We start from the raw sequence: 13,826 nt of genomic DNA, 5'->3' as shown, positions 1-13,826 counted from the left end.
AGTGCACTTAAAGGTAGGTTACATTCTTACAAATAATTTCACATTGCACAAGGAGTATTGTGTACACATTTTTGACATGCATCTAGACATACACAAGAACCTGCCTGCATGGATGAAAGCATGGTATAAATAAATCGAGACTAGTAAAAGAAAATGAGGGCCAGCTCTTGTATAATACCAGTCATCTGCTCCATATGAAGGTAGTTTAGAATGTTGCAGTCTTCTTAACAAAAGTAAGTTGTATCATGACTATTTTTGTAACAAACTTTGGGATTGATGCAGAGATTATGAAGTCTGGCAATCTGTTACCTCAGCAGAAAGAAGGGCTGTTACTGCACCAATATTCCTGCCTCACAATTTGAATATGCACTCTTGGTGGCCTTTACAGTGCTGTTGTTCTGACACAGTAAGCCAGTAAAAATGAACTATAGTGAAGGTGCACCAAACAATTTCCTAAATTTAACTGGTACATGAAGCTTTAACCTTCATATAGGTCGATTGCATTTGGTTGTCACACCCTCATTCCTAAAGCCAGTTGATTCTCTGTAAGTGGCATCTCCTTTCCAAGAAATCAAGCAAGTACAAAGCCGTAGTTATCACTTGACAACATTGCATATGGTTTCATCAACATGTGTTTCTTCCCATTTTTATGAGATAATAGAGCAGTCGGATAATTTAGCTTGAGTAGATGGTTTTTCTCCAAAGAATTCTTTTGCTCGCTTACATATTAGGTTTTTGTTTGCTAGCAATTAAAAAAAAAAAAGAGCTTTACGTGGAAGTGCAGCAGGTATCTCAGTCCTGTGATGAGAAACTCGTGAATTTATGTAGTAATTGATGAACATTGACGGAATTGTCTCTTATGGTTTCTTCAGATGTTTTATTTGTGACCAGAACCTACTGCATTTCCTTTTATGCTTTGGCGGATGCAGCGTTCCTTTGGGCTGATCCCATACTATGTAGTTGTATTACTTAATATATATGGCATGATGAAATCAGTGTTGCAGAATCAAGTTAATCCACATTTCCATGCCCGGGTGAAATGTTCATTTTAGTAATTCATCAGGTTATATATATATATATATCTTCTGAATTCTGATAATAGAAAACCAGAGCCTTTGAACTTAAGGACCACAACCTCTAACTGCCGGATCTCTGTGGATACGCCAGGTTTAGTGATTACTTGGGTCAACCGGTGATTGAATGGCGAACGGCTTATTTAATTCTTTCTGGATTTTAACTTGAGGAGTGCTACTCTAAATTCCATTTGTGGGCGATCTTGCCATTTCGGGACGCTCCAATTTAAGAAGAGAGAGAGAGAAAGTAAAATGACTGATCCGAAAGTAAAGGAACAGGATGGCCTTTCAAGCTAAACATGTATTCAGAGAGACCAAACAGGCCGCGAACTTAGTAGCTGCTTATATGGTCTGTCACTTTACAGACACTCTGTGGGCTGGAAGGGAGAGCTGTATAGAGTACTCCAAAATCTATTATTTTCTAATTTTATTGGATATATTTGTACTATGAAACATTCGTTTTAGAAAATAAAAATAAAATAAAATAAAAAAGGGCTTGTTACCTCTGTTTTCACCCGGGTAAATCTTCTGAAGGTCAATCAATGGACTTTCCCTGCACAACGCCATGATTTCGTCACTTTGTAAGACACCTCCCTCCCCCCCCACAGGAAATGAATCTGATTGTTACCAAATGAACCTTAATTCAAGTTTCTGGCAGCATTAACCTAACCTAGACGACAGCTTCATCTGATACTCTCCAGGTCAACCGGTCCCAAGCGCCAAGGAGAAGGAAGTCCAAAGACGTTTCCTTCCGAAAGGGCAGTGTTGTGAATCGAGTGCGACGGCCTGACCGGGTTTTGGGATGCATCTGTCCTTTAAAATTGCAATTTGCATTGCTGCTTCGGGCCTAATTCCAGTCCTCTCCCTCCCATACCAAACACAAAATTATCAACCATGTAGAGCTGGCTTTTCTAGAGCCAAGAACACTAATACCGTGCTTATGTGAAGAGAATATTAGTTGTGCGAATTTCTAATTTTCAGTTTTGCAACATGTTTGATCCAGTCTTCGAGAGAAGTTTTCTTTGAAACTAAATATAGATTGTATGGTGAGATGATTCAAACTGTTGTTGTCCAGAAATGGAGAAGGGCTCTTCCAAAGAAGTTTTCTTTAGAACTAAATATTAGATTGTATGGTCATGTCAAATGTGGACTAGAGGCGGCGCGTTTGGAACGAGGGATGTTGAAATGGAGGAAAAAAGAGGAAAAAAGTCAAAATGGAGCAAATGCACTTGATGGGGAAGTGGTGGACCTGGTTTTTGATGGAAATTAATGGTAAATTAGGATATGATCATGAAGAGATGACTCCAAGCAAATTGGTGATGTGGTTTGGTAGGATTATCCGGTAGCAAATTTGGATTAGAACAAGTATGCCACGCTGTTGCTTTGTTTTTCTTGCTTGCCCTCTGTACTATTCTGGATGTCTTAGTGCACCTCCAAACAGCATACATGCATGATCCTTTGCTTATGCTATTGGCCAATCACATTTTGATGGGTTACAAATTTTTTCTATTATTACGAAAAACAAACATGCTGAAAACATGATCGACTGCCATACAATAAATAATTGTCTAATATACTATACATCAATATATAAGTTCTTGATGGATTATTGACACTTATTAAACCTAGTCAATATCGCCGAAAGGTCCGGTTAGCTTTGCATTTTGCAAAATTCCAGTAGAATGTTAATTCATTTTATAGTTGAAACCAAGCTCACCAGCATATGCTGGTATTGGTTTCCACTGAAACATTTGGGAGAAAAATTTTCATATGATTATCTAAGTTTTTTTTCTTTTTTTTTTGTACAATGGCGGCTCATATACGACGAGTGTGGATGTGGCTAACAAAATTAGAAAATAAAAGACTATATAGGGGCTCTGGCACTGACCCACAGTCCGCCTAAATAAAACTTTTAAAGTGGTGAGTCACGAATGAGGCAACTCAATGTGTGGCACTATTTGCTTTTCTATAGATATGATGAGAGCCGTACTCTTCCAGCAATCTAAGAATATTATGGAGCAATGACCGGTCTCCAAGAGCGCAAAGATAGCTTATTGGCAAAAATAGCAAAGGTTTATTGGGTGGGGATGGGAAATTTTAGAAGCTAAATAATTATAATTTATCTAATAGGGAGAGTTGGGTTTGACCAGATCCATCTCGGTCAGCGGGTGGGGTTTGGCTTCCGAATTATTTTGTGCTTAGACTTGGTGATTCGCTGTCGCGGAAGCCAGCCAACCACCCTCCTGTCTCTGCCTCCGTCCCCTCCTCTTCCTTCTTCTGCCTCTCTCCTTGACTCCGCCTCCGAGAGAAAGATCTCTTCTTGAGCCACGGATCGATCTAGCAGTCCACCAATTACCCTCTGTTTGGCCCTCCTCCGCCCCCCGGCAATCGGTCTTAAGAGGTTTGTTCTCTTTTCTCCTTGGTTTTCCTCGCCTTGGATCGCTCAAGGATCGAACCATTTTGCTCTGATTTTGGATTTGGGTTTCGTTTGCTCCAATCTTTCGGATTCTGGTTCTTGGCGGATTGGGCGGCTTTCGTTCGCTTGCTTCGATATTAAAGATCATTTCTTTTTGCTATTTTTGGACTTCTTCTTTGTTGCGCTTCTTGTTTCCAGAGGTCTGTTGATGGATTGAAGTTCTTATTGAAATTTAAATCGGATCCAACTTTGTTCAACCTGGTATAATTCGCCATTGACTTCGTTTCTCAGGCAGTTTACTTCTTTTCATATGGAAAGAGTGAGAAAGAATTGAGGGAATAGAAGAAGGTTCGACACCATGGGAGGGATTTGCTCGAAGGGAGCTGCTGTCGATAAATCGCCAAGCGAAATCACTCTTAATGCTATTGGCCTCAGAGATGATGACATGATTGGTTACGAGTCTCATGGGAAGGAGAAGAGCAATTTGAAGACTGCACCGGCGGCTGAAACTATGGAGAAGGGATTGCATGAACAACCCTACTCGGTACCCAAAGAGCCCCAAGATCTTAAAGAACCACAGTTGTCCAGAGTTCTTTCCCAGAAAGCCAAGTCAACAAAGTCAAAGCCAGCTTCCTCTGGGAAGATCGCGACGGCCAAGGCAAGCCCTTTCTTGGATAGCTTCCTTCTGTTCTGATTATCAAGGGAACCATATTGTTTTGAATGGTATGATATAAATAACGGACTGTGTTTTGTACGATGTTTCAGTCAGGAATTATTTTCTATGATTATGTATGGATGATTAGGGGATCAGTATTTTTTCACCTTTAAAAATTGAACTAAAAAATTGGGTTAAATGGATATAGTTCCACTGCAAATACAACATGAAGTCTATTATGAAAATTCATGAGAATGACATTAATCAACAGTTCAAGCTAACCATACGGTGTCCTGAATTTTTGCTGTTTAAGTGAATTTTTGCTTCTGTTTAATCATTCTTAAATGTGTTGGGTCAAAGAAGCTATAAAATCCATATCATAAACTCGATCTCAATGATGCCCTAGAATAAAATTAAGTTTCTTGTCTTGAGGTTCAATACATAAATATCAGGCAAAAAGCATATACCAAAATCATTGGCATCCATTGGTAACTGATCTTAGCTGCTTACATCTATTACTAGTAGTATGGCATGACTCTTTTAAAATATGGACCTGGAGTTGATCTTGCTTGGTTGTTCCTAAGACTTTAGCAACGCAAACCCTTAGAATGCATCGTTTACAACAGTGATGGGTACAAATGATTTGAAGAAGGGAGGAAAGAAGATGGACATGGCAGAGTTGTGACATGAACTTAATGTGAGGAGGAAATAGAACCTGTAGTTAAGCAAACCAGACCATAATATATATAGAACAGCTACTAACCAAAATGATCAGAGAAGTTGGTTGATTGTTTAAATTTGCTTACAATTTGCAGTATATGATTAAGTTGTCAATCTAAAAACACAAGGATGCATAAATAACATTAAGGTAGTAGTCACGACAACCAGAGGTGTATAAATTTCTAGTTTATATTTTCAACAGATGTGTTTTTTTTTGTTGTTGTTGTAAAACAACCAGAGGTAGTAGTCACGACGGAAGTACTATATCTGGCATGTATATTTACTGTCCTTCATTCCTTACGTTGTTTTAATTGTCTCTTGTGGCATGTCTCAGAACATATCTTGGCATCATATATTACATCAACCCATCAAGTGATGCAAACCACTAGCATAGTTGATGCAGTTGGTAGAGAAGGAACAAACAGAAGAATAAAAGATGATCAAAAGATTAGATAATGCTACAAAATCATGTTGAATTTTTTGAACTTCAATGGATGAATCAAATCTTCATACAGGAGGTTTCTTCTAATTATGGAGATTGCTTGCTGGCTAGCCATCAGTAATTTGGGAAACAATCAGTATTAAGCTCACAAAATTCAGCTTCCTATGGAACTTTGTTTAGAGAAACAGCTAAATCATTCAAATACAATCTTAATGACTCTAGAACAACCACAACCTGAACTATAAATTAAACGTGACTTTTAAACATACTATTAGCAAATTAGGAAGCCAACACATCGTTGAAATGGTTCCCCAAAAATTTTCAATAATATCTTTCCTTTCTTCCTTGTGTGTTTAAAGTAAATTTCTTTGTTCCGAAAACTCATTGTTCCAAAAATTCCTCTTATTCTTATGATACTTTAAGAAAGATAGAACAGCATTCTTAAGCATAGTATAGTACCCTTGGTTTATTGCGATAGGAAACATATCAAGTTCCAAGGGCATGTTATACCAAACAAGTTTATTGGACAATCTTGGCTTCAATCATGTTTATGTCTCGGTGCTTTTCAAATTTAATTTGGAGCTCAGAAACTCACCAATTTTGGAATTTTTTTAGCTACTCAATAATGCATGCTTTATTCACTTGTTTTCATATGTATTCAAAAGGTTTTGTCAATAGTCCTTCCATCAAATTAAGCTTCTGACAATGTAGAATTGGATGTATATACCTCACTTGTTATATTTCTAACAAAGAGCATGAGAGATTGCATCTGGTCAGTCCATGAAACTCCTGGCTCATTTTAACTTGCAAATTCTCATAATGATGGCAATGATGTTGTTATTAGGTGGCTAATGATATACCTGACATTGCCAATATGAGTTGAGCCAAATGACATGCAACTAGAAATTGAAATTCTCACTTCCCTATAGCAATTTGTTTCTGAAGTTGCATTTTTCAGATAGTATTATTTATCAGCGTGACCTACATGGTGGTTTTATTTTGTTCTTCATTCCGGAATTTGGATGCTATTCCATCAACCAAATATAACTGCCCCTTGTTCCTCTTACTCTAATGTCTTATGGATTGACATGAGTACATTTGAAGGAAGCTTAGGAGTTGCATCAGTAGTATCTATAGTGATGAGAGCTGGTCAAACTTTGAGAATGTATCATCATGTGCAATGATGTCAAATACATCTCTGATAAGAAGAGGTTCTAATTGAACATTATGGAAGTTCCAAGGTCTGAAAAGCCCACATTGGCAGCAGTTGCAATCCTTAGTAGAAATATATGGTGATGAATGATTAGCACAGCTGTAAATGAGTTAGCTTTGCTGTTTTTTTTCCAGTTTCTGATGCATCGTGATCCACCTTAGCTTGTTTTTCTTATAAATTTCATCTACCATGGCTGATTAATTTTGGTGGGTTGCTGATTTTATATGCATCTTATTCATTGTATTGCACACTTTCCTCATGTACCTTTTTGAAAAGGTTTGTCTCTGTTTAATTGTTTTTTATAACTATTACCTTGATAAGCAAGCCTAGTATAATTACTTAAACTGTTCCTTCTTTGAGATTCTTCAGTAGAGCAACCAATGTAGCTATTCATGTTGTTACAGGTCTCAGAAGTCAGCTCACTTTGGGGCAGGGCCGGTACTGCTGGACTTGGAAAAGCAGTGGAGGTTTTGGACACCCTTGGTAGCAGCATGACTAGTTTGAACCCCAATGGTGGGTTTGTTTCAGCAGTTGCAACGAAAGGCAATAAAATATCAATTTTGGCTTTCGAGGTTGCAAATACAATAGTCAAGGGTGCCAATCTCATGCAATCACTTTCAAACGAAAACATAGAGTATTTGAAAAATGTGGTGCTTCGCTCAGAAGGTGTGCACAATTTAATTTCCAAAGATATGGATGAGTTGCTGAGGATTGCTGCAGCTGACAAAAGGTGTGCAATTGGCCTGAAAGTATTTTCGTTTCAATCTGAGTCATAATTTGTTTGGAGAAAAATCCATGTTAAATTTTGTTTGCCTTCTTTAAATGGACTATATGCCTGCCCCCCTCAAGAAATAACTAGTCTGTTTTGATGACCATTTAAACAGGGAAGAGTTGAGAGTATTTTCAGGAGAGATTGTTCGATTTGGTAATCGTTGTAAAGATCCTCAGTGGCACAACCTGGACCGCTATTTTGCCAAGTAAATATCTCATTTATTCTGCAGTATATTATTTTGGATGCATTTTGCGACATTAATGCATAACTTATATTTTTTTGTTTACTTCATCATCTTCTAGACAGGAGTCAGAACTTACACCTCAGAAGCAGCTGAAAGAAACGACAGCAGGTGCAATGCATAATTTGATGACATTGGTTCGTCATACAGCTGTGAGTATTTTTATTTCTTGGTGGATAAAGAATAAAGCATCTGTTCTATTATAAATGTGCATGCTGATTTCGTTCATGAATGACTAAAATATGCAATTTAATTAAATTGAGGTCATTAACAAATCATTGCAATCTGATGTTGTATCTAGAACCCCTTTAAACTAGGAATTAGTTGATGAACATAATGCTTGAACTGCCAACACAGATTCCTGATGGGGTTAGATAATTCAGGATAGGTTTGTTCAAATAGGCTGGAATGGAAACTTAAGTTATTGTCGCATGCGTTGTATTTATTTTTGTGGATTAACTATAAAATAATACTTTAATTATATAAAATATGATTCTAGATATTTAAGAGTTCAACCTATACCCTTAACACTGCTTAGGCTTTTCCTTATCTATGCTTATGCTTTTGAAGCAACCCAATTATATCTAGCTACATGTTTGTCATGTCTGTATCTATTTTTATATGATGATTGTTGTTATGGCACAAGAAGAATTGTCTTGTGCTGTTGAAGTTGTAATGCAAAAATTTCAACTTGTAAGACATGACTCTCACGAATGCCTTGTTTCCATTGATATTTTCCTTCCTTCAAAGAAATCTGTCTTTAAAATATCGGGCATTGCAGTATAAGGTGTAACAAGCTAGTCGTTTGACCTGAAGCTTGCTGAAGATAGGTTTGCTTGTATACTTAGCACTCTAACGTGGCAACAATCAAGTACATAGAAAGTGACCTATCATATAGATAGCGAAATGACATCACTGTCTTTATTGATTTTATAAATTTGTTAACTTTATAATAATTGACATAGGAATTCACCAATTACCCTTTCAGGGCCCTGTCTTTCTAGAAGTGCCTATAATTTTTTACCTATTTCCATATTTGTTTTGGGGTTGGTTGCTAACTTTTTTTCCCTCAGGAACTGTACCATGAGTTGCATGCATTGGACAGATTTGAACAAGATTATCGGCGGAAACACCAAGAAGAGGAGAACTTAAGTGCAGTTCAAAGAGGTACACTTCTTTTCGTATGTGAACCTCCCATTTATTCATATCAGCAAAAGTCCATTATCCAACAACTTGTTTTAAGCTTTCTTCATATAGGAGATTAGTTGTCGTTTTTGGGAAAGATTGGCTATTTATCAAAATAAGATTGTCTTGATGAGTGCTGAAAGCTGAATCATTCTAGATAATTGAGCCTGTATCAACTTCATCAGAATATACATAAGCGTAAATATATTATGATAAATTGCCAGCACAACACTCTTTGTCTCCAATTATGCTGAATTTTTGTAGTTTGTTGGGTAGTATGCACTCCATGCTGTATAAATAGCACCTTGTCTTTAGTGCACAATGTTCTAGAGAAAATTTAGAGCCCGCTATTGGGAGTCAGAGTGAGGACAACATCACTGATAGGGTGGTGTAGATTCAGCTATGCATGTGTATAAGATGGATAGTATAATGTTGTACTTTTAGAAATTAAAAATGATATCTGCAGAAGATTACCGCTAACAGGTTGGCATCACTTCAAATTTGTGCTCAAATTACTGTATAAGCTACCTTATCAATGAAGCTTAGTACACTGGGATCCATAGATCACAGAAAATTGATGAGATCAAGGTTCGCTGTCTCGGTATCGGATCCCATACTGGTGCCACACTAGTACTGTGTCCGTACGGTACGGAATCTTTCCTGCGTACCGAGTGTCGGTACGCTACTCGTACTCGGTACGGGTACCGAACCGGTACGATACGCCTTGTACCGCCCTGTTCGGGCCGATATGGCGAACTATAGATGAGACGCTTATCTCACTTCACTATTGTTGTACTCTTCCAGTCTCATTTAAATGTTTGTTTTAGACAATCTCAGCTTTCAACAAGACAACAAATTATTATTTATTTATGAAGAAAATACAAAAATGTTTGCTCTTTATGATATTATTTAACTTCATTGGGTGTTGCCTTGATTTTCAATCATCAACATTGTTGTCATGAGTGTGATATTCAATAACTAGATTTAGTCTTTCCCCAACAGATGAGATAATTCATGTTGCTTATGTAACTTATTTAATTAATTTTGGACCATGTTATGTCTATCATTGACCTGTAGGGGACAATCTTCAAATTCTAAGGCAGGAGTTGAAGAGCCAACAGAAGCATGTAAAAAGCTTAAAGAAAAAATCACTTTGGTCCAGAATTTTGGAAGAGGTAGGTAGTTAGTATTCACTTACATGTCAACATTTCCATTAGCATGTAATTTTCTCCGCATTTATATTATTATTTTAAATATTGTTATTTTTCTTCACTGCCAACCCCAAATAGTTGGGCAAAGGGTGGACATTTATGATTATAGTTATCTTTCTTCACTGTATGCCCTGTAAATGTTGTTGCAAACTCTTCCTGCATGTAAATATTCTGTATGGTGCTCCTTTCAGAAGCATCTAATTTTTATGCCTGGGCTACTGAAGGGCCCTAACTATGGGTATCAAGTGTATGACTAGTTTTAAACAGTAAACTTTTTGACTGGAATAGCAAACAGATTTTACCTTTGTTGTAGGTCGTGGAGAAGCTGGTAGACATTGTTCACTTCTTACATCTGCAGATTCATGATGCCTTTGGGATTGCTGGTATGTTTTTCTTAATAATTACTTCTAATCACTTATATGCAACCATATTCATATTCAGTGCTGTAAATATGAGAATTATTATCAATCCCTTTATGCTTACCTTCTTTGATGCAAAGCCAGAACCTGCAATACGAATGGCATGATCCTATTCAGTGCTTCTGTTCTAAAGAATGATTGCCTATAAGTGGATTGTGTATACCTTCTTTGTACCTCTTTAATTTTGTTTACTTTTAATTTTTAAACTAGATATTTATCATTTATCTTTGGTGAATAGTCTTTAGATTTGGTGGTGAAGGATTCAGAGTCATGTTGCTTAAGCATACGAGTATCAGCATTAAAAAAATTTCTTCATGTAGAAGGACAAGCCAACAGATTGGATCAAGGAAGAAAATCAAGGAGACACACCCTAAATGAGCCATCACAAGTTTTTTGTTGGTTATTACAATTTACTTCTGAATGTGTTACCATCTGTGCTATTCTCTAGTTGGTGGACTGTTATAAACTTATCAAGGTTTCAGGTATCATTTGTTTGTGCAGGCTAAAGCATGAACGCATAGTTTGTTTATGCCATCTGTGGGCCAGCAGAACAGATATGATCTTCACCATGCTAAAAATTGGTATATAGACTGAGGAAAGCTCCACATCTAGATTTAATGGGCTACTTCTAGACTACATAGCATATCACATCTGTTATATCAGATTAAGAAAACATCAGCTATACTCTTTTTAACTTGTGCATAACGTGTCCACCATTTTTTTTGTGGATTTAGTTCTTTCAACTTGAAATCTGATATAAACTAGATTAAAAATTGATTGGTGGATATAATTGAAGACCGAATTGCATTACTTTGCCCGTCTTCAACTTGGACCTTTATATTGGTGGTTACAGAAGGTTTTTCGCTAGCAATTTTAAAGACGGAGAGGTTCTTGCAAATAGATGTTTTATTTGATTAAAATCTAAGAGGGCGGCTTGTACTTGCTGATCCGTGATGCAACAAGGGAGCTTCATTGGTTACATTTTTAAAACTTTATGCGAATTCATTCATTCATTGGTTATATCTACATGTTTTTGTTTGATGGTGGCATGGAGATATTGGCACGAATTTTGCTGTTTCATTGTGGATGTTAAAAAATTTCTTCATGTTAGTGCCTTCCTCTGTGATGTCAGTTTGCCAATTGCAATAGTGTTTAATTGTTTTTCATTGAAAATTTTGGCCACATTTCATTCTCATGGTATATTACTCAGTAAATGGAAAATTATTTTTGTATCAAATTTCAGATGGAGATAAACCTGTGTGGGGTTCCACCAACGGTCATCAAAGTTTAGGGTCAGCTGGCCTTGCATTGCATTATGCAAATATCATCACTCAAATTGACACTCTTGTGAGTTCCTATATTCTGACATCTACTGTCAGTGCACGCATGCTGATCACGAAATACTTTGTTCTTTCCCTTTTATTTGCTTGTTTCAGAAAACTGTTTTTTTTTTCACTTTGTGGAAAACTAATTCATGACAATTTTTATTAGATTATTGATACTTAGAAACTCTTGCAACTTCTGTCACTTACTCAAAAATTGGATCCATTGAACCAAATGCACGCAATACTTTGGATCATGCTTGCAATTTGAATATTTTCTCGTATTCTTTTCGCTGAAGCACTTTTTCTGAACCACCTCTGCGATGCAATTTTTGTCACCACCTCTGCGATGCTATTTTTGTCACTTTTGTTGAAATAACCTTTTTACTATCTTTTCTCTTTGATGTGCTGTCTTCTGCTAATATGATATTTTGATTATTGTTGCGGAAAATCTGTCTGACAAACATGCGGTCATAACAGGTGTCACGATCAAGTTCTGTGCCTCCAAACACAAGGGATGCATTGTACAAAGCATTGCCTCCCGGCATAAAATCCGCTTTACGTGCCAAGTTACAATCATTTATGGTCAAGGAAGAGGTACATGATCATAGCTTTCACCCTCTGCTGCTTAAGAAAATTTCGACCATGCTATATGATGATTCCACATTATATAAGATCTTTATTTGTTTACTGTTTCCTTTTTGACTGTTAGCTCACTGTTTACGAAATCAAAACTGAAATGGAGAAAACATTGCAATGGCTTGTTCCGGTTGCCAACAATACGATCAGGTAATGTCATTGTTTACACATAATTATATGATGCAGTGATGCAGTGTATCTTTTTGACTCCCTAGAATCTTGAATTTGTCCAATGATATTTTTTTTTTCACTTCCTGTCTATGGCTGCATAACAATCCTCAGAGCACACCATGGCTTCGGTTGGGTTGGGGAGTGGGCGAACACAGGGTCAGCATCTAATTCATTTCTCTTTTGCCTTCTTTTGCGGGAACTTTGATATCTGCCACATCCAGGAGCAAGTTGTTTCAGATTTATCATCATCATCATCATCATTTGATCTTTCAGGGCTGAGTTGAATTGTGAACAAGCGGGGCAGACCAACTTGATCAAGATAGGGACACTCCACCATGCAGACAAGAATAAAACTGAGGCATGCATACTTGAGTTGGTGGTGTGGCTTCACCATCTAATTAGCCAGATTAGGTCTGGCAACGGAGGCATCAAATCTCCCACTAAATCCCCAGTTCGTTCCCCCACAAAGAAGCGACTGGTTATTCCTTTGGCACAGAACCAAGCTGTCGCACCCACATCCATGCTTACCCAAGAAGATCAAGAAATGCTAGGATATGTCGACTTCAGAAAACTTATACCGGGGATAAGCAAAAGCCAAGAATTCCACACTGCCAATTCAAGATTGAGCAAGCATGACAGGTTGAGTAAGAGCAGTAATCATTCTCCAACATGTGAGAATACACAGGAACTCTCTTCATTGAGGAAGTCATCAGTGGGCCCCATCCATGATTTTGACATTGATAGGATTAAAGTTTTGGATGTAATTGATAGAGTGGAAAATCTTTAGAAACTATGAATTGTATATGTAGCTGTCTGCACCACAAGCTTGTGCATTGAGACTTAGCATTTAGGGTACAATGGGATTATTGGTAGGGGATACTCTCATATTGGGTAGAGGCAGCAGTGTAAGATAAACTAGAGTGGCAGAGGAATGGGCATATGTCTTTGTATGTAACCAGAGCGATAGTGATCATGGTTGATTAGTATTATATACAGGGGAACTGTTCCATATTATTTGCGCAAATCAAAGGGACGAATTAGGCAGCATCATTGAGTTTGTAAAAGGTATGTTTTGATTTTTCTAATAATCAAGTTTCAGTTATTTTTCTGTCATTCTCCATCCATCACTGGCATCCTGAAGCGGATGGTTGTGAAAGTCGTATGGTTGGATGCAGTTATCAGCTTGTGATAGCTGAAGTCTTGTCTTCAAAGTATTAGATATGCTATTGAGAAGACCAATGGTAAACCAAGGAAACCTTGGAGTATGAAAATATCATCAAACTTTCATGAAAAAGGGGTTGTCGGACAATATTGACCTCTTCAACCGATCGAAGGGGCTGTACTCGT

At 37.3% G+C, this 13,826-nt stretch overlaps 1 protein-coding gene across 2 annotated transcripts; it reads left to right on the top strand.

Annotated features, from left to right (window-relative positions):
• Positions 1-3,290: 3,290 nt before the first annotated feature.
• LOC103719963 (protein PSK SIMULATOR 1-like) lies at positions 3,291-13,592 on the top strand. 2 transcript variants are annotated; one of them, XM_017845908.3, is made up of 14 exons: positions 3,291-3,474; positions 3,781-4,033; positions 4,067-4,147; positions 6,924-7,249; positions 7,404-7,496; positions 7,594-7,684; positions 8,606-8,699; positions 9,795-9,892; positions 10,242-10,311; positions 11,591-11,694; positions 12,150-12,266; positions 12,382-12,458; positions 12,591-12,635; positions 12,753-13,592. In XM_017845908.3, exons 2-14 carry the CDS (start codon positions 3,848-3,850, stop codon positions 13,264-13,266), a joined length of 1,896 nt encoding a protein of 631 aa, XP_017701397.2. In that variant the 5' UTR covers positions 3,291-3,474; positions 3,781-3,847; the 3' UTR covers positions 13,267-13,592. The 2 variants fall into 2 exon arrangements, with proteins under 2 accessions (XP_017701397.2, XP_008807679.2); XM_008809457.4 differs by having other exon boundaries at positions 3,781-4,147.
• The last annotated feature ends 234 nt before the right edge of the window (positions 13,593-13,826 follow it).

Source organism: Phoenix dactylifera, chromosome 10 (assembly GCF_009389715.1).
Source record: "Phoenix dactylifera cultivar Barhee BC4 chromosome 10, palm_55x_up_171113_PBpolish2nd_filt_p, whole genome shotgun sequence".
Lineage (NCBI taxonomy): Eukaryota > Viridiplantae > Streptophyta > Magnoliopsida > Arecales > Arecaceae > Phoenix > Phoenix dactylifera.
This window is presented reverse-complemented; position numbering and strand designations above follow the sequence as displayed.

Excerpts from the sequence above, each read along its gene's own strand:
- LOC103719963 (XM_008809457.4), top strand. The coding sequence starts at position 3,848 with ATGGGAGGGATTTGCTCGAAGGGAGCTGCTGTCGATAAATCGCCAAGC. Across the intron at positions 4,148-6,923 it reads GGAAGATCGCGACGGCCAAG|GTCTCAGAAGTCAGCTCACT; the intron begins GCAAGCCCTTTC and ends ATGTTGTTACAG. Across the intron at positions 10,312-11,590 it reads TGATGCCTTTGGGATTGCTG|ATGGAGATAAACCTGTGTGG; the intron begins GTATGTTTTTCT and ends ATCAAATTTCAG.